The sequence below is a fragment of the Seriola lalandi genome, unplaced genomic scaffold, assembly GCF_002814215.2.
Source record: "Seriola lalandi dorsalis isolate HSWRI2012SDOR001 ecotype SW California unplaced genomic scaffold, Sedor1 jcf7180002054412, whole genome shotgun sequence".
Taxonomy (NCBI): domain Eukaryota; kingdom Metazoa; phylum Chordata; class Actinopteri; order Carangiformes; family Carangidae; genus Seriola; species Seriola lalandi.
The window spans coordinates 1,105,771-1,125,840 of NW_019524965.1; the positions used below are offsets into that span (position 1 = coordinate 1,105,771).

Genomic DNA, 20,070 nt, shown 5'->3' on the forward strand with positions numbered 1-20,070 from the left:
AAGTCATCGGTCTTTGAGAGACACACTCAGAGTGGAGAAGCCTGCTCAAAGCGAGCTTTTGTTAACCTCTGTTGTTAACGTTCACAGCAAAAAAGAAAAAAAAAAAAAGCACTCAGAAAGAGCCATCAAAATGATTCTTCTCTCTATTCATTACACATTCAGAGGAATCATGACTTGCCAAGAAGTGTGCATTCACTTCTGTGTCCTTACATAACGGTGTTTACACAAATAGAAACTGTAATACTTCTGGCAAGTCACACTGCACGCATTCATTGTAATAACTGGATTGGGGAATGACCTGCAGTGGAAATTGTGAGACCTTTAACCCTTATGGATCCTAATTTGCAACAATTTTGTCTCAAACAGAATGAGAGGTGCTGGGATTACTCGAATTCAGGCTTATAACTGTAGAAGCTGTAGGCTCTACTAAAACATGGTCTTACTGACAGGTGTGTGAGCAGAAAGGTGAGAGTCGGAGGGTGCTGCGGGTAGAAACCCAAAGACGTTTTATCAGCTGGATCGGTCAGCTCCAGTATCTCTCAACTCGATCAGAGTCTGCAGTTGCAGGAATAAAGAGTCTTAAGTGGAACTGTTAGTGACATAGAAGTAGGATTTAAGCGGGCTAAGGAGCGGCCTGAAAAGCAAATTCACCAAATAGATCAAAATGTATGCACAAAGAGACCAATCAACAAGGTTAGCATTAATCTGCATTTTTCTTATCGTAAAATCCCACGAAAAGACCAAAACCACCAATGTGTTGTGAAAAAAAAAGTGGGCATTACAGTTTTTAGAAAAAAAAGGTGCTCACATAGGAGTGAACAGTGCATTTGCTCAGCTGCAGATTAAGCAGGTCTTCAGGCCTAAAACAGCCCTGCGTTAAAACAATGCAAGGGGCTGTGTTGGTGGGGCCGTGTAGGTCCAGGTACCAGTGAGATGATCCAATCCAAGACGCCTAGTTTAAATAGCGCCATAAGTGTGACAGGTTATCAGATGCAAAAACACTGCAGAGCGGTTTATAAAACTTAAGGGACAGGATTTTACGACTTTAGACAATTATCCTAGTGGCAACCACTTCTTCTATGGTTGAAAGGATTGCGGGGTAAACTGTAGAGTTAGGGTTACAACGTTTTCCCGTGCAGGAATGTGCACCTGCATGTGTTTGATTGGCCGTCACAGCGCCTTCCTGAATACCGTGTCATTGCGGCAAAATTGAAACATTATTCAGGGACGACGGCTGCACTGAAACCACTGACATGAATGAGGGGGCTGTGGTTTTTCAAGCAGGGATAAAGTCAGTCTGAACGTAGCCTAACACCACTTTTGCTCTGCTAATATGTACTGACAGCAGCAGGACTGCAAATGTCAAACAAAAACTACAGTGCCTGTGTTCATGGTAATGAAGAAATACAGTATGTCAGCCAGTGCGACATTGTGGCTCATTAATGTCTGAAGCTATACACACAATACCTGTTAGTAAAATCAATTCATTGTTGGTTTTGATCTTTTCGTGCAATTTGACAATAAAAAAAAAATCAGTACTATATTGTACTGTACATCTTCTGTGCATTACCCACACAAACGACTTTTTTCTTTTTACTAAACCTGCAGGAATCATGACATGAGGGTTATAAATGGACATACTGAACAATAAAGCCTTTATTTTTTTGTCTTTCCATAGTTCAAGTTTGTCAGTCCCACCCAATTAAAAGGTGGCAAATAGAGTGAAGGAGTAAGAGGTAGAGCAAGTGTTCCATTCTCATTGTGATCAGCGTAAAAACTCACTTTTACACACCAAGGGAACGGCCATCCAAAGAAGGCCAACAAAAGAAAAAAAAAAAAAAAAAGAAGGGAAAAAAAAAAGAAAAAACAGCAGCTTCTTTGTGGTGTTGCTAGCTTTCCCTTATTATTCACAATCATAAATACTCCTAACTCACTGACTTTTGATAAAGGTCGCACTAGTGTAAACCAGAGAGGCAATGAGTGCTAGCCATGAACAGAGGCACGTCACTTATCATCACTATCGTCACCATCATCATCATCATCATCATCATCATCACAGTCTCTGAACACTTGGAGTGGGGAAACTGCCATATGGCAAGGGCCTCTTGTTATGAGTCCAAGGGGCTCTGCATAGTATGGTCTGACAGAATAGATAATGGCTGCCCACCATGGACTGAAAAGAGGCTCTCGCTCCAGCACTCAAGGAGAGTACAACCTCGAGGGGGGGGGGTAAAAAAAAAAAAAAAAATGGGGCCATCTCCTCATGAAGGAGAGCACAGAAACCTGAGCAGTGGAGCCTGACAGCACATCAGTCCAAAATAGGTGTACGACAGTCAGCTGGCCCTGTGAGTACAAGTGTTTGTGTACGCGTGTCACACTGCATTAAAACTAACTAATACCAACCACTCTACCATTCATCTACACTGCCAGGTTGGGACAGTGCCATGTTACATTAAAAAAGGAGATAGTATTTACATCTTTAACACATAAATTATTTCCCTACCATACTGTTTGTGTAAGGCATAATAAGGTCTCTGAAAAAGAAAAAGAAAATATAAGTGCCTCTTATGAAAAGACTATGCTGATTCCAGAATTGAGAAAGGTCGGCAAAGGGAAGAATAAGCTTAAATGTGGCCGAAATAAAATCAAAATGCGGGCCAGAACAAGTCCAAAAAATGAAGAAAAACACAATTAATGCAGTAATTCATGAGAACGATTTGCAAAAATGGCACACAGAAAAAGATAAAGCTGTGAGCTTGATTAGGCGACCCCTGAATACTTCCAGGTAGTAACAATGGTAGCACTGGAGCAAACCTCTTTAATACCCAAGAAAGAAGAGGAGCACGGAGGGGTCACTGCATGGAGGGTTATGCCTCAGATCACCAATGATATGGGACGCCTTACATTCCTGCCTCGCACCGCCGAGCGATCTAGGAATGACTTGCAACTCCTCTTGCCCAGAATGTGACCTTTGACATTTCTTACATGTTTTGTCTCAGCCCTGGAGCCTCCCACGGCCCGGCCCATGACAACTGCAGCCCCTGCACTGACCAATCACCTCAGGGCGGAACCAGGTCTGTCTGACAAACAAAGCCCTAGTCCGGTAAAATTCACACTTTTCAACGATATACAGTATCAAAACTCTGTATAATGAGAAAACATACAAACGCTTATGCAAATATAGCTTTCAATATGCAACAACATACACATTAACTGTTTGGTTTTGCAGATGAAATTCAAATGATTCATACAATATGTGTCACAAAGTAGTAATGGCTGGTTCTGTCCATTCTGAAAAGGAGAGATACGAGGGGCAGTGGGGGCAAAAAACAAAAGAAGAACAAGACAAAAACAACAAATCAGGTTCAGTTCATATTCATCATGTTGGATAACTGCGCACACAGGAAGCTTGGAGGAGTGAATTAAACCTCTCCAGTTGGCCGTACAAGTTCATATTACCACCACTCTCCCACACCAGTGCTGCTGGGCTGCTGTCAGTCTTTGGGTCACCCCCCTGTTGTGTGTGGGTGCATGACAGTCTGTCATTCCAGTGAGTTTAAAAAAAAAAAAAAAAAAACAAAAACAAAAAAACAACAAAAAAAAAAAGGTAGGCCATTGGTTCCTTTGCTGAGAGGTCCCGCCTACCCTCATGGGGTGGAGCCTGGAGGGAGCCCATCAGTCATCCAGGATGACCTTGACAAAACTGGCCACGTCTGTCTCTTTGGAGTCATGCAGGGTGAAAAACGGATGTTTCTGCATCAAAACAAGGAAAAACAGTTAGAAATATGTTCTTGAACCATGAAAAAAAATATTTAACTGACTCCTGTGTTGTTATTTACTTGTGAAAAATACACACCATAGTCATAGTGGGTTAATTGGGTAAGCCTGGCCTCTCGTGGACAAAAGCAAGAACCAGAGCACACTGAACATTATAGCGGGGATGGTAACGGTGACAAAGTAGCATAATAATACATGTTGGTATTTTGGGATGAGAGAAATTAAATGTAAAAACTACTAACCATTAATTCTGTATAAGCTGGTCTCTCATTTGGCTTCTTTCTTAAACTGTAAAAACAAGAGATGAATTCAAAAGTGAGAAAAACAGCAGAAGAGAAATCAAGTTAGAGCTCCACAGTCACTGTACTCATGCCACTCTTAGTAAAAACACGAGCTAACGCTGACCCCTGCTGGGCTACTTTTCTTTTTTCAAACAGCACAGTGAGCACAACATTGTTGTCATTGCGTGTGAGGAGGCTTACCACTGGGAGATGAAATCTACAAAGTCTGGGGAAAAACGGTCGGCAGGCAACTGTGGAGATGGCTCATCCACCACCTGTTTGAGCTGCTGGAACGGGGTGCCCCATGAGTCGTAAGGGAATTTCAAAATGGCCAGCTCAATCTGGGTGACACAGGAAGGCCGATTTAACCACAATCATAAGTGTTAAGGCAAATGTTTCATGTGATGCATGTTTGATTTTGGTAATAGTTCACTGCAACATTTGCAAACCCTAGGTGAGCATAACTGCCTTTCAGCTGCAACTATTTTACACATTTCAGACTATCTACATATAAAAATCGGCAGTATGATTTTGTACTATTGAACATTTTATGGATATTTACAGTATATAATGTATATAATTTAATGCAAGTGTTTGGACAATTTCAATAAGTTAATATATGTTTTAACATATAGATTTTAAGGAAAGTTTTTCAGATTTATACCTTCCTTAAACAACTAGTGTCAAATTCAATAAATAAAACACAATAGAAGCTCCTTTGTCAATTCAAAGTAAAAATAAATAAACAGAGGATCCGTCAGTTTAGTCCGTAAGCCGTGTAATTTATTAAGTGAGGACAGCACGAACTACTGAGGGTGTGACACTGACATGGCATAGGTATCAAAATTTTCAAGGGTCACCATGATTCAGCATTGGTGCTGAGTTGTGTTTAGAATGCTGAGATATGCGTTATGAAATCTCTTTTGACCTCGTTTAGTAAATATGGCAATTAACCATTTAAGAAAATGGTCAACGCCAGAGCAGAGAGAGGGGTGAGTGAAAGAAGCTTTTTTATCTTTGACCTAAATTAGGTTTGAATGTCTGTATGTTATTCTTTACAATGAGCTATGCAATTTTGTCAAGAACACTGCTGTGTAAATAAAAGCATTTCATTATCATCATTTAATAATTTATGAACTAATTGGTTCCGGAGTGGTTACATAACACTAAGCTAACATTTTCATTTCGGTGTTTGCCACTAGTGTTAGTCATATGTGAAATAAGTTCATAGTTTGCAACACAGTGAATACGCAAAGCATTTATTATCCAGCAGACAAAACATGGTTGTAAACCATGTTTTTGATCCACATCTAAAAACAGGTTAAAGTACAGTTATAGCCAGGAGAAGGGCAGCAATAACATGTATTGCTGTGGCAATTAATTCACTGAAAACTATATCAACACTGGCATTAAATGTGCACAGCAGAACTATTTCATCTAGTATCACAAAGTCAAAGCCAAAATTTCCATAATCCAGCCTTACTCACCATCGTGATACCGAGACTCCATATGTCTGATTTGACACTGTAGCCTTTCTGATTGAGGTCAGGGTTGATCCGCTCAGGCTGAAATGGAAATTATCAATAGATAAATACCAACACTATCAAAAAAATAATCTCATCAATAAAAAAAAAAAAAAAACACTACAATTATACTGTACCTGTAGAAATTAGTTTTTTTTAACAAGTCTTATTTATTCTTTGACATAAAAAGAAAAAAGACTTATACTAATAAACAGAAAGTGATAAAAGCACTGTTAATTTCAGACTTAACTGAAACTCACCAAATAATTAAAATGCCATTTAAAGATGAGAATAAGTGTAACTGGGTTAAGGACAAACAGATACAATATGTTTTTCGTGGAGGGATTAAAATAATGCACTCATTTTGTGAGCCTTCATTCCAGGCAAGATATTTGCGAGTTTACGGGTTTGGACAGTAGAGGCCTGAGTACCATCAGACTGGGGTCCAGATTTCAGAACCATTAAGGAGCTCCTGGCCTGTGGATTTCTGGCTTTACTCCAGCTGATGAGTGTTTTCAAAAACCTCAGACATTGATTTTGGCCAGGCCTCTTTGAGTGTTATAGTTCTTCAGTAAATTTCTAGAGAATCCTTTCCTTAATCTTAGCTACCCGGTACCAGGAATCTCTTCCCTGATCTTCCCCAGTCCCCCACTCACCGCCATGTAGGGCTTGCAGCCTGCATCCATTGTTTTGGCCACGGAGTCCACCAGGTGGCCACTGATGCCGAAGTCACACATTTTCACTTGGCCCTGAGTGTTGATCAGAACATTGGAGGGCTTCACATCTGGAGAGGGACATTGATGGGAGAATGATGAGAGAAGATACAAAACCAACAATGAAAACATCAATGGGAAAACTGAAAACTGTACACACTGATGATTTGACCTGCTTACCTCTGTGTATCACTGACAAGTTACTGTGCAGATGCTCTAATGCCTTGACAATCTGTGGAGTAAAAAGAGAAAATTAAGGAAAACAAAGAATTCTTCAGAAAAAAAGAAAATAAATCCAGAAGAACCAGGGGTGTAGATGAGAAATTAGTATTTTACATGCACATTAGTGATTGTTTTATATAATTTCTATCATTGGTTGGGTCTCGTTCATTTTCATGAGGCAACAAACATGCAGTCACCACTTCAACAGCATCAAAGGGTTTGACTATGTGTGTGAAAAAAAACAAAAAAAACAAACAAAATAAATAGCTGTTTTTTTTTTTGTTTTTTTTTTTTAATAATAGTAGTGATAAGGTTGATATTTACCATTTTAAAGAAATACTTTAAAATTTGTTTATTGTGAGACTTCAAGTAAAATATGGGATAGGACTTACTGCTACTGTGATCTTTCCCAAGATGTCCTCAGGAATGGTTTTGCCTTTATCAATAACCTTCTTATAGAACTTATCCAGAGACGTGTCCATCAGCTCCATACAGATCCAAACGTCCCCCTGAAAAAGAGAGGGTGAGAATCAAGATGATGGCAGGTGGCCACAGTAGTCACAAATGATTTATGATTTAAGATTTGAACAGTGGCTTCACCTCTCTGAAGAGGGCGCCATAGAAAGTCACAGTGAAGAAGCAGTCCACTGTCCTCATAGAAATGTCCAGGTCCATCAGAAGCCTCTTCTGCTCCAGACTGTTGACCGTGGCACGAATCCTCTAGGGACACAAACATCACAGGTGGGCTGTCAGCTTCATCACAGGGTAGATGGCTTACATCAAATGGTGCGCAGTGCCCCACACACACCTCAATACATCATGTCACAGATCTTACAGATCTGATCCTAATGTTTACAAGTTGAGCTCATATGTTGAATACATCTATGAGTCATGGTGTCTATTTTAAAAGCATGGTGCATTTACACAGATGCCAAACCAGGTAACCCGAGTAGCAGCCTCCCAGCCTACCTTGACAGCCATGATAACACCACTGGGCACATGTTTCATCTTGTCCACCACTCCATATGCTCCCCTCCCCAGCTCTGCAATCTGCTCCAAGTCATCTGCCTTCACCACAAAGTTCTGGAGATAGGCGGTAGATGTCACATTAATGTATGTATTCAACTCAGCAAAAAATTTAAAAAATAAATAAAATCAACAGCATGTCTCACAGGAATAGAGAGCCAGCTTTACCTGATCTCCAATTGTGACACAAGCTTTAGAGTCAAGATCTCGAGGGGGCCTGCAGAGAGAGAGAGAGAGCAACAATTAAACTGTGTGATAATAACAACAGTATGCGGTCAGTTTTGATGCCACAATACTCAGTAATGGTATATTCATACGCTAAGAGAAATTGTGCATTTTTATTTGAGTAATTTATGAGATTCATGTGCAATAAACATTATTTAAAGTTAGTTCTAAAACTAATAATAAATACAAGTGATCCATGCAAGCGCTCACTCTCTCTGAACCCTGTAACTCTGCAGCTTGTAATTAACAACTGCACCAGGCAGAGGGGCTGTAAATGGAGTGCAAAGACTGTGCTTACTTGAAAATATAATGCAAGCCTCATGTAATTGTCAACTAGTATGTCTAGTATTTCATGTCTCCACGAAGGAAAACTATCATTGCTCAACTGATTTTTTTGAGCTATTATATTTTTGAGACTGATACCAATATTCAAGAGTTCAGATATTCATGTTTCTGTATTGCAATTTATTGTTCCTTGTTGGTCAACATGTTCACCAACATCAATGTATCTGATATAAGCTAACATAGGCTTATATTGACCCAGCCAATGTACCAGTCAGGCTCTAATTTTGTGGCTGCTGTCACTATCCCATAGTAAAAAGGAGCCTTACGCTGCTGCTGCTGGTGGGGGCTGCGCAAACACTTCTTTCGCCAGCTTCAGCCCGGGGTTCTTCTTCTTCCCTTTAGAGACAAGAATTTCGAAAATCATTACCATCTCAGATCAGATCAGCTGACTGATCTACAGTGATCAATAAAGCTGTTATTTAGCAGCAACCACAAGCCAGTGTCACTGGCAGTGTTTTGTTTTGAGGGACTAAGGTAAATGGACTTCACCTTGCCAGACTCTTATCATCCGATTTGCCACATTACTCTGAGTTGAAAACAAAGGCTCGCAACAACAGAGATCCCATGTTCTGATTCAGACCACTTACAGTGACAACTGTACATGCTCATGTACAGTACATGCTCATACATCCATATTGGCCTATTGATAGATTTTATTATATTTGGGTAGTTCGGAGTCTTTTCAAGGTTACAATCAATTTGCATTTGCCACTGACACAAACCACAGTAAATGATCTGTTATCTAACTGGAGATTAGGTGTACTCAAAGCTGAGGCCCTGCAAATGAGAGAAGGTGGACTCAATGACTAATCGACATTGGTATGATGACTCAAATGCTTAGAAAAAAAAAGGGGGGGGGGTGGTGGCAATGGAATCAGGCCTTCCTTCCTGTCATGATTTCTTTTCCCTTACTGTTAACAAATCCTCTATAAATGCGTTTTTATGTTTTGTCACAGGTTAGGATCTGTTACATTTTTTTTTTTTAATATCTGGTATATGTTGCTGTAAACTGTTAAATCAGTGACAGCAGTCCATTCATAAACACCGTTTACCAGCAGCCTTTGGGACTTCCCACAAGCGGCTGCAAGCCTCTGCCAGAATGACACAGCTACCAGGCTTACGAGCAACAACACAGGAAAAACAGTTCAACTCCTCTTGACACGGACACTTGTGTTCAGCATGTTGGCTCTTGTTGCAAGGTCGACAGGAAAGACCGAACACTTTTCTTGACCTCTATCCGTGTGTGCTCAGATTTGGCCAGCTTTTTGCCCACTGGGATATGACAAGAAACGGTTTAGGTTATTTCCTGTTCTTGCTGCATACAGGGTCGCACCAGGCAGTGCAATGATTCTACCCCAGTTCAGAGAAACTGGTTTCATGCACAGGCAAGGCACTTTCACTTTAAAACAAATGCAACAGCTCTTTATAAAACTGGCAAAAGGTAGTAACGGTTGGTAAGATTTTTAGCTGACAGTATTTCTGTGGGGTTGTATTTACCAATAAGTGAGTCACACCACTCCAGCCGAGAGGAAGTACGACTGGGTAAACCCCTCCTTCGCTAGATCAAGCTGGAAGGGAAGTGAAGATTTACTAAAATTTTAGATTCTATGGCCTACAACTGAAACGTCAGACAAGTCCATTTTGTGCTGCAGCCCTAAAATAGGCCTACAGTGTCTGGACAGACTACGATAGTTTCACGTGGTAGGGAGAGATTGAAGTGTGATTTACTCACACACGCTGGGTCAAAAATAGATTTTGCGTTTCCTCGGTGTGGGATGAAGTATGATCACTCAAAACCTTCTGATGACCTGACAAATAAGAACAAGGCACAAAACTGGAGTAGGACATGAATGCTGTGGTGCAGTGCAGAAGCATCTGACATGCCAAACATCTAACACAATTTGTTTTGTTCAAGCTGCTGGACATATTTTAGAATCCTTCCCTGCTGCAGAGAAACTGCAGACTGCAAATTATATTCAAGTCTGAGTTACTACTAGAAGTGTTTCTGTGAAGTATTAATGACTTGAAATACTATAACACCCCACTCAGGAAGCAGTCCTGTTTGGGGAGCCAGTGTGTGGTGTGTGCAGTGACCCTGTGGCCAGGGCTATGGGGTGGGATATGACTCATGCCCAGCCAGACTGGACGCATCCGCTGAAAACACAACAACTGTCAGGACCCTTTGGGAAATATGATGTCACTTCATTTGACCAACTTGCTGCTCACTGTCCTCGTTCGGGCCAACTAAGGCCAGCGTCACTGCAGCTTACTGCTGCAGGACCTGCCTGGTCCTCAAAATAAGCCTAATAGCAAACAATAGTGCCATGACATCAGCCACAGCTGCAGTTAAAGTATATCGAGGCAGCACAGGAAGAATACATGTACACAGATACCATTTTCTCAGAAAGGATCTGAGAGTCTTGTATCCAAATATGGCACATGTTGCATTATGCAATTTTATGAAACATCTTCACCTTGCAGACTTTTTTTTCCCCCCTCACATGGGAAGAGGTTTATGAGCCTTAAGCATTTTTTCATTTTGAGTACTGATCATGGTATCGTAATCAGATGAGTATTTTGCTGATGCTGTGTTAACAGTGAATTGGCGCACTTTCACAGGAAATGCAGCAATTCTTAGAAAAACCAAAGATGTTCAGTGGAAAAAATATCCACAGTGCAGTAATAGATACGTAATGTGAACAAGAATTTCTGGATTGTGCATGAGATCAAAGTGTCAATAGCTGTTGGGCAAGTCACCATCAGGAAGCTCTGGCCTCAGAGTGGGTCCATATACAGACAATGATGACTCATGCACAGATTATCTTCCACACCACCCTATCAGTGCTGTTAGGGAGAACCCAATCTGCAAACATGCCTCAGCAGTACCATGAACAGCACTGCAATGTATTTAGGTCTGCTCCACTCTTGACCAGAGAAGGCACAACGACTCCTTGTAGAGGCCAGAAAAAAAGGGCACTTTTAACAAAGACACTTAAGGCCTGTTTTGGTGCACACAATAATAAAAATAATAATAACAGCACAGAACCTGTGTAGCAGCTATGGAGTGTCTGCTTGCAGACAGTGAAGTGTCAACAAAGAGAGCCTGCACAAGGTATTGGTGCTGCAAGTCAAAACATGCCATGGTAGGCCAAAGGCTGTGATTGCCTGAGTAGCACCCAGCCAATCTACACAGCCCTCTCAAAAACAGTGTGTACTCCCGACCATGGTAACGCTAGTATGATTGTGTAACAGCACAAGCGGTGAACTTGAAATGTAAATTGACATCATCATCATGCTCTGTGTGTGTGACGCAGGGGAAGGACCTTGATTTTTCCAAGGTGTGTGTTTTATTCAGCAGAGTACAGTAATTGCACAGCACGGTCTCACTGAGTGACAAGCGGAAGCCAAGTGTGTGATAGCGCCCTGGTTCCATGGCATCACCGCCTGTTTTAAAAATGAAGGAATTTCCACCACGGGGGGGGGGGAAGCATTTTCATGGACGCGGCGCTAAAAATATTTTTTTGTGCTAACACACTCACACTGGCCAAACCAAAAAGGACCCAATGCAATCGATGAGTCATGAGGCCGAAAAACACAAACACCTGTGGTCCCAGGGTGCTTCAATTTACCAAAAGGCAGAAACTAATCTCAGCGCGGACATTTCCAGCTCAGGGGGCAAGTTGCTTGATAATTACATCTTGGAAAAAGTCCTTTATTGTCGTGAAAACAGTGTTAGCTAACCACCACACGGGAACTTAGACGAAGCGATGCGAGCAAACCGTTTAGCTAAAATATTAAGAATAAAAATCACGCTACCAGCAGGTCTATGGTGAATACCTCAATACCTCTACATGTCTAGAGACTTCGCATGTTGATAGAAAGCAGAAAAGACATGTTGGCTAGCTTCTTTTTTCCTCCTCTCATACATGCAGCCTTCCACCTGGCAAGGTTACATTTTTCAAACACAGCTAGCTAAACTACTTCCACGCAAACTGCACCTCGATATTTAAAATTTATGCACGGCAGTTAAAAAAAAGAAAAAGAGCAGAGAAAAAAAAATCACTTACCTCCTTTAGACAGAGACATTTCCCCTTTGCTTTGATGAGGGGGAAGGGAAGCACAAAGACTTTTGCCTTTTTTTACTCCCTCCCTCCCTGCATCTACCCTTACACCCGCTCAGGATCGCTGGCTTGTCGTGCAAAAACTAGCAGCGATTAAAACAAGATGGCTCGTCTTCGTGCAATCCCAGTGTTTCAATCGCCAGCTCGCGCGTTCAAAGATCGATCAGCAGATGAATGCACAACTTTAAATAAAGTCAGCGCTGCTTGTACAGTTCGAGTTAGTTTGCTAACAAAACCTGTACTTTTAGGGTGGCCAAAGTCTGACAGCTGAAGGTTCCAACGACGTGATGACGTACTTCCTGACTCGCGTTAAGCATCATGGGATGTGTAGTTTGCATTGTGTGGGCACTTTTTTATGTAAACAAAGCGAGGTTATTTCCAAAAATTATTGAACTAATAACAAACATTAGACAAAATAAAGAGCATACATTAATTTTGCATCAATGACAGTCACAGACCACCCCAGAAGAATGTGTATATTATTGTCTTTTATTATTTTTTTTGTTTCAGGATGAAAATACATACAGGTGTAGCTGCTTTAAAATATGGATGAAATGCCTGTGTACCAGTTAGGAAGAAAAAGACAAACAATGTCAACTACATTATACAAAGGAACAATGAGAATGGGATTGCACCTTCATTTACACATTTTGGAATGTAAACAGCAAACAGGTATATAAGTATATGTAAAAGGCTATAAGAGCCATGAACCAAAAAATTTATATTTGACCGTTGAATGGTAAAATGCATAAAATTAATAGCAATAACAATTTATTTTAAAACAAAACTTCTATAGTAACTATGCAAACAACTTTAACCATCACATAGATTTAATACATTCAAGGAACAAACAGTCGGACGATAAAATATCTGAATAAATACAGTACAGTAAAATGTTTTTTTTTTTCTTACTATGCATGAAATACTGGAAAACCCACCATCATTGATGCTATAACCACCACTGAGCTGTTGAATTGTAAGTCCTTTATTGTACCAGACACCTCCTTGCTAATTAGCTGGAAGACAACAAAATGTACAATCTAAATAACAATGGAGATGTCACGGATCTGACACATAAACATATGCTGTGATATGAGTGTGCTTTGGAATATGAGCATGTGATTGTATGGACGGACGGTGGATAACTGATGGTGAGGTCACACCAAATTCCTGCCTTCACTTCCTAGCGACAAGGAGGGTATGGTAGAGAGGTTTTATTACAATGTGCAGAAAGAGGGAGCTGTCAATGAGGTATTCTGATGCACGGCGCTGCAGGTCAGCATCCACCAGGAAATCTCCAGCCTCCTCTGTGCTTTGGTGGAAATTGTAGACGTGGCGAACCACCACTTTTCCTTGCTGTTTTGCCATTACAATCACCGTCTTCTGGAAACTCACACCTGCAAAGTCTGGACTAGAAGTGGCCGGAGTTACAATAATGCGAGGTCGACCTCCATCTGTGCGGGTGGGCTGCATTGCACCCAGCTCAGTATAGGTTGACCTGGCACTGAGTGGGAGCCAGCGAGGGGAGAACAGGGCATTCCATGTCACTCGCTTGCTGGAATCATGGCCACTAGGCCCGAGCTGGGTCTGGAAACTGAAACTGCGGTCATCACGGGTGGGGTTATTGATGACCCAAGGGGAACCCCAGGAGGAGGACAGGTAGTTACGGGGAGTGAAAATACTGCAGTTGACATCAAAGTACTTGGCCAGCTGGATAGGTGAGGCAGAGTGAAATTGGAATGCTAGATAGAGGAGATCACGGATAGACTCGTAATATTTCAGCATGAGGGCGGATTGCTTCTGAAGACGGAAGAGGTGCTGAGGGGGGATCATGCCGTATCGAACAGCCCTTAGGGCGCTCTCCACTGTCGCACTGACAGGCTGGTTCTGGCTAATCCAGGCCTCCAGGGCCTCGTACAGCTCCAGCTCAGTCTGCAGAATGAGGTCAGAGCGCTGGAGCAAGGAGAGGAGTAGGTCTTCACTGATGGAGCCCCATTCTCCGCTCTGCAGCACAGAAGACAGGTTCCAGGACAGGTACTGCAGGCAGCTGTCCCGCAGGGCCATGTCCCCAATTTGTAGTGCATAGTTGTACCAACCAACCACATGCCCCGTGGGGGAATCACTAGACAGATGCAGGGTCATATATTGGGTCAGACCCTGTTGCAAGCCCCACACATGATACTTGCTGGCCAGCTTATGCAGAGAAATGGCCTGATCTAGCCGCACTGAGATGTCACCGCAATACAGATACCTGCAAGAGAAAAAACCTGTAACAGTCATCTAAAAAAACCTGAAAAACACAGATAAAAGGAACACAGTTTTTCCGGGAGGCATACTATTTTGAAGCTGTGTTCTCTCCTCACATCTGAGTCACTGAAAAAAACCCACACTGGCTGATATTTGACTGTGAGCCTCAAACAACAGGCGTAATTTTAGAATATTTCACAAGATGGAGCATCTCACTTCTCCAAATAGAAAGGAGAGAAATAAAATGGTGGGTAAAGTTCTGTAACTTTATGCCTGTGGAAAATACAAAGGCATCACCTCCATAGTTTCTTGAATGGTTTTGTTTAATTAAACCTGATGAACTCATCATGAGTCACCCTCACCTGACAAACTTGTCAAAGACAGCTGCACAGTCGGGCGTCTCCCTCAAAACCACAGCGCTGTTATTGCGGGTGAGCAGCAGTTCCTCAAACACGTCGCTCTGCAGGCTGAGAACCAGGCTGTGGGCCTGGATCACCTTCACCTCATCCGTGTTGATGGTCTGCACCCGGAGAGTGACATCACTGCCGTTCCCCATGGTCAGCAGGGTCTCCATGCGCTGCACCAAACTCATGGAGTGATTCAGAACCGTGGCCCCATTGTCCAATGCTACCTCCTGCTTCAGGGCAGCTGTGGAAAGAGCAATACTGTGGACAAAAGCAACACCTGACAGAAACACTATCATCACTATTTGCATGCAGAATGCATTTCTCTTGTTCTCCTGCACTTGTAATTAGCTACAGTATCAGCTTTTTTAGAAGTCGTTTCTATTTTCAGCGCTATAATTTGCATCAACCCGATTCTGCTGTCTAAGATTTCACAGCATAATTCATGTGCAATTGTTCTACAACTGAAATCAGATTTGACACGGAAGGGAACTGGAAAAAGCACCCCCTAACCCTTCGACTGAACCACAACTGATAAAATGTGCCACGGAAAAAGCAGACCTGCACATCCTTCTCTTTTTTTGGTTTTAATTAACAGAGAAAGTGAGCAACAAGCCAGGTGGCTGACTCAGAAAACCATCGATACCAGGTGCTCAGAAAAGAATCCTGAGTTTGCAGTGTCGCTGCAGATGGCTGCTTCTATGGGCCCTCTTGAGCGTAAGTACAAGTGGCACTTACTGAAGAATCACACATGAAAGACTCAGCATGACAAGCTGCTGTATCCATTCTGCGCTGCCACAGTCATCAGCAGCTTTGTTGGCCTGTTACTGGGGGTTTAATGAGACACAGGGGGAACACACTTGGCTCCCTGAGATGCCTCACAGTCTTCATTTCTCCACCACAATCAAGTGCCCCCACTTCAAAGTAACCTATTTCCAATTAGACAGCCAGCACCCTGAGCCAGCTGAGCATGATGGAGTGTGTGGAGGTGTGTATTGACAAATGATTCTGGCACAATGTAGCCAATTGAAAAATCACCAAATTCATTATAACTTGGGAACAGTATAAACTCCCTGTTACATGATTTACAGTTTTCCGATTCTGTAAGAAAATTCTTTTTTAAAAATCTCACAGATTCAATTCAAAGTAGATGTAAAAAGTTATGAATAAAAAATTATTCAGTGTCCCTTCCATTCAAGCTGAGAAAAGCTGAAAACATTAAATAAAACATTTTATAGACAGTCCCCAAATTAGATGAGTCTGTGCTCAGGAGGAATTTCAAATGATATCTACTCTGACAGCAAAGGAATGTGGCCTTGAGTAGCCCTGGTCAAAGTCAGATCTTTTTTAAGTAGTAAAAAAAGCTTTCCCTCAGTGCTTGTATACTGTACCATATTACTGAGCCGACACAAAGCCAGGCAGCAAATGCACTTGCCTGTCTTTCCCTGCACCCAGCAGACAGATAGATGAGGACAGGATGAGTAGAATAGATAAATACCCATCCCCTGCCCTGAGGCTGGGCACGAGCCACACATTCATGCTGTGCTCTACTACCCACTGACAGTATGAGGGAAGCTGGGCTGAAATAGAACAATACAGCTTCTACTCACAGTGAAGGATATTAACAAAAAAGACCCCAAAAAGATGCAAAAATGAGATGACTCTTTAAAGGTTAACAATCAAGCAAACTAGTGATGCTATTTTGTTATCTTACCTCCTCTAACTGTGACAGAGTGGAAGAGCAGGGTGCCCACAAAGACCCAGGCAGGGATCCCTTGTTCACATGAGCGCACCATATCTTCTCAGTTATTCCCTGCCTCTCTTCCTTTCCTCTGTGCCACTCTTCCCTGACCCTTCTTCTTGCTGCTTGCTGCTGCCTTTGTCGTGTGTGTGCAGAAAGGTGTGTTGCCCCGTGTGTGCCGCCCGGCTCCCTGTCCCGCACTCTTTATGTAGGACGCTGGCCTTTCCCTGGCGCATCTCGCAACCCCACGGACTCCATTGATTGGTGGAATCTGGCAGGGGCGTTGCTATAGCGACAGCTTTGATTTTGAATTTCTCCCTTTTGGATGTTGCATGGCATTGATCAGCGGCACCAGGGGCCAGCCAAGGACTCAACATTTTTTCCTTTTTTTTTACATTTAAAAGTCAGAGGGGTTAGGTACTATTAACAATCAATATTAACACAGTTTCACGTGTTAATGGAATTCAGAATGCAACATCTCTGACCTGCAAAATTTTGTATGTGATATCCACATTAAGTACAGTCAGTGCCATTTAATTAGTCAATCAATTAGAGTAGGTTGCCACTGAGACAATCTGCCAAAGGTAATTGGGGTTCTAATTTGTATGACCAACTGCAGTCAATCAAATTTCATAATCCATTTACAGGGCAGTTTTTCAGCTGATGGTAATTATTTCTCTGATGGCATGTTAATCTAAGTAATGGGAGGATAATTTCATTGGTGCTGGGTCTGCTCATCAATTTAAGGAAAGCTTTGTTTATCAAATTCAACTGCCAATCAGGTTTTTGTATTGTCTAGTTTACTGAGATTGAAATACATGTATTTTTAGTTGTTTGTGTAAAAATTTAAAAAAAGATTTTGTAACATTTCTCAGTGCATCATGAAGTGCAGGGAAAACTATTTTCAGATGCCATGTATGTGCGAGCAGTTAGGTTCCAGCATGATATGGAGTTAATGGCTGCTGCTGCTGGCAGGGGACATACCAACCTCAGAGCTATGATAATCAATATGAAATGCTATAATGACTCAAAGTGAGCTCAAGAGCCACATAACATGTATCCTAGAATAACTTGCACTAACTAGGCTCCAAGAGAGGTGAAATGGCAGCTATGACTCTGGTCATGACCTCAGTCCTCAAAGAGACTTTTACAGTTCCACTTAAATTACCCTTTATTTATCACTCAGCCAACATTGATCTTTTAGTCAGAGATGGGTCAGTCAATACTGAGATACCTGTTAAAAATTTCTCAAAACATAAGCTAGATATGGATGTGATATTAATAAAAAAAATCTATGCATCTGCCCAGGCCATTAGTCCAGTCACAAAAGTACTAACACGCTGTAATGTGATAAATGTGTTTAAAATAGCTCCAATTCCACCGTGCTCAGTATGGGACAGACAAGAAGAGACATCATCTCAGAGGGAATTGGGTTGTGGTGAAGCCCTGAGGAGCTGCCTGGCTGCCGTGAAAATGCCGGAGACGTCACATCCTTCCTTCCTGCAAGACCCCAACCTGAGCCACTGCTATGAATAACCTGACAGGTTCTCAGAAGAGAGCGGTGCTGAGGTGCATTAATGAAGCATGCTGCAACAACCTGGACGAGACAACATGGACAAGGCACCGTGGATCAGATGTGGTGGCACCTTCTATCTGTTTTATTTTCTGAAACTGAACACAGAATGAATGAAATTAATCTTTATGAATGCAATTCATGAAATAATAATGCAATAAGAATTGTATTCTTTATATATTTGGCAATTGGTTTATTAGCTCAAAGTGTAGCTGTGTACTAAAACATGATTCAGACAACTGTTGTGTAGCTACAGAATTAGGATTAGAATAAGCCCAAAGCCCCCCTTTTTTTCACATGTGCATCTGAAAAGGGCATGTCCTTCATTAAGGTCACATTGCTTTCTCCTTTGAGATCAGGTCTTATTAAGAATCTGCTAACAGGACCACAATGCAAAGGGGTGGATTGATGAGTTGCTGGGGTTGTGAGAGCACCCCTCAGGACAAGATCCATTGAGGGATCGATGCACCACAGGGGGCTCCATCACACAGTATAAACAGTACGTTTAGTACAGGCTGCGTGCCAGAATTAGTTTCAGCAAGGCGTCCTAGATGACCTTATTCTCGTGCTGAACCCAGAGGGACTGCACTAGATAACCAGATCTCCAAAAACATGACAAAAGAAGCCGAATACATGTAAATATATAAATGTTAGTGTTAAAAGAGTAAGAATAACAAAAAAAATGAATATCATGAAATATGTAGAGATGTTGTATTCTGCTATCATGTCTCACAGTTATTTCTAAGGATCTGACATTCATTCTGGCAATTGTATTTGCTGCTTTACTCCCTCTTTTGTGGCACAGTCTTTTTTCTAATATAAACTACAGGTTTTACAACTATCTGGAGTAAAAGAGAGAGAGTAAGTTTTGTGACTTATGGCAAAACGAGAAAATATATCTCAAGAACACTCTGGTTTGTCTTTAGAGACAAAACTCTGCTCTTACACTATATTCTAGTCTAACATGTCACATCTCCAACCAGCAAATACTGCAAACACAAAAGAAAATATCGTTTTAAAAAAAAAAAAAGCAGAAGCAATCTTTTACTTTCAATCCCAACAATGGAACGTTTGATCTTTATATGCAGCCCGGCATTTAGCAAATTTCAGATGTGTAAACGTTTTATTGCGGTGAGCATAACTTTCTCCTAAAAGCTTAAAATCAATGGCATCAGTCAATGTTCTTATTTATCAAATGGTTGTTAAGTGGCAAGGCCTACAACAGATCAATAACAAGATCTATTTTGTTGTGTAATCTGATTTGATTGTGTTTCACTGGGGGAAGGGGGGGGGGGCAGGAGTCTCTACTATAATAATATTTTCCACCAGGTGGCTCTGCAAACTGGACACACAGTCTCACCTCTGATGATGACCATTCACTTAGAAGAGAAAATAATGTCATATTCGTACTCATTCATTTTTAACAGGTGTTAATTTCATTCTTAAAAGACTTACTCTTTGGCATAGATCAGACTTGACTTATAACAAATGTATACAGGTCATTTTCTTCAGTAGAACTTAAAGTAGGCCAAGTCAAAAAGTAAGCTGCTGTGTGTGCAGCAGCTGATCATTTCACAAGAAATCACCTGTAAAGACTAATCACAAAACTGATCCAATCACTAGACCTGTGAAAGCCATTAATCATCAACCATCAGTGCGTTTGAAATCAAAGTCTCTGCGTGTCGAACAGTTCACAGCTCAGATATGTAGTTGCTCACGCACTCCATTAACAAGTGGAAATATCACGTTAGAGGTTGAGTGGCGCCTTTGTTTGGATGTAAGCTGCCTAAAACAAATAAATAGGCTGGGTGCTAATCTCACAGAATATGCAAAGCCGCAAACACTTGGACAGAGGCTGGATAGAGACACAGG

General features: G+C 41.6%; 2 protein-coding genes across 2 annotated transcripts; both read right to left on the minus strand.

Annotated features, from left to right (window-relative positions):
• Positions 1-1,625: 1,625 nt before the first annotated feature.
• LOC111657787 (dual specificity mitogen-activated protein kinase kinase 6-like) lies at positions 1,626-12,508 on the minus strand. The gene is made up of 12 exons (XM_023410100.2): positions 12,180-12,508; positions 8,379-8,448; positions 7,711-7,759; positions 7,486-7,599; positions 7,117-7,236; positions 6,909-7,025; positions 6,475-6,526; positions 6,238-6,365; positions 5,546-5,623; positions 4,260-4,399; positions 4,020-4,065; positions 1,626-3,753 (listed from the first exon to the last, which is right to left on the minus strand). Exons 1-12 carry the CDS (start codon positions 12,196-12,198, stop codon positions 3,676-3,678), a joined length of 1,011 nt encoding a protein of 336 aa, XP_023265868.1. The 5' UTR covers positions 12,199-12,508; the 3' UTR covers positions 1,626-3,675.
• Positions 12,509-12,702: 194 nt separating this feature from the next.
• On the minus strand, positions 12,703-19,208 carry btbd17b (BTB (POZ) domain containing 17b). Its single transcript, XM_023410031.2, has 3 exons — positions 16,599-19,208; positions 14,843-15,128; positions 12,703-14,484 (listed from the first exon to the last, which is right to left on the minus strand). The coding sequence occupies exons 1-3, from the start codon at positions 16,678-16,680 to the stop codon at positions 13,410-13,412; spliced, it is 1,443 nt and encodes a 480-aa protein (XP_023265799.1). The 5' UTR covers positions 16,681-19,208; the 3' UTR covers positions 12,703-13,409.
• Between the last annotated feature and the right edge of the window lie 862 nt (positions 19,209-20,070).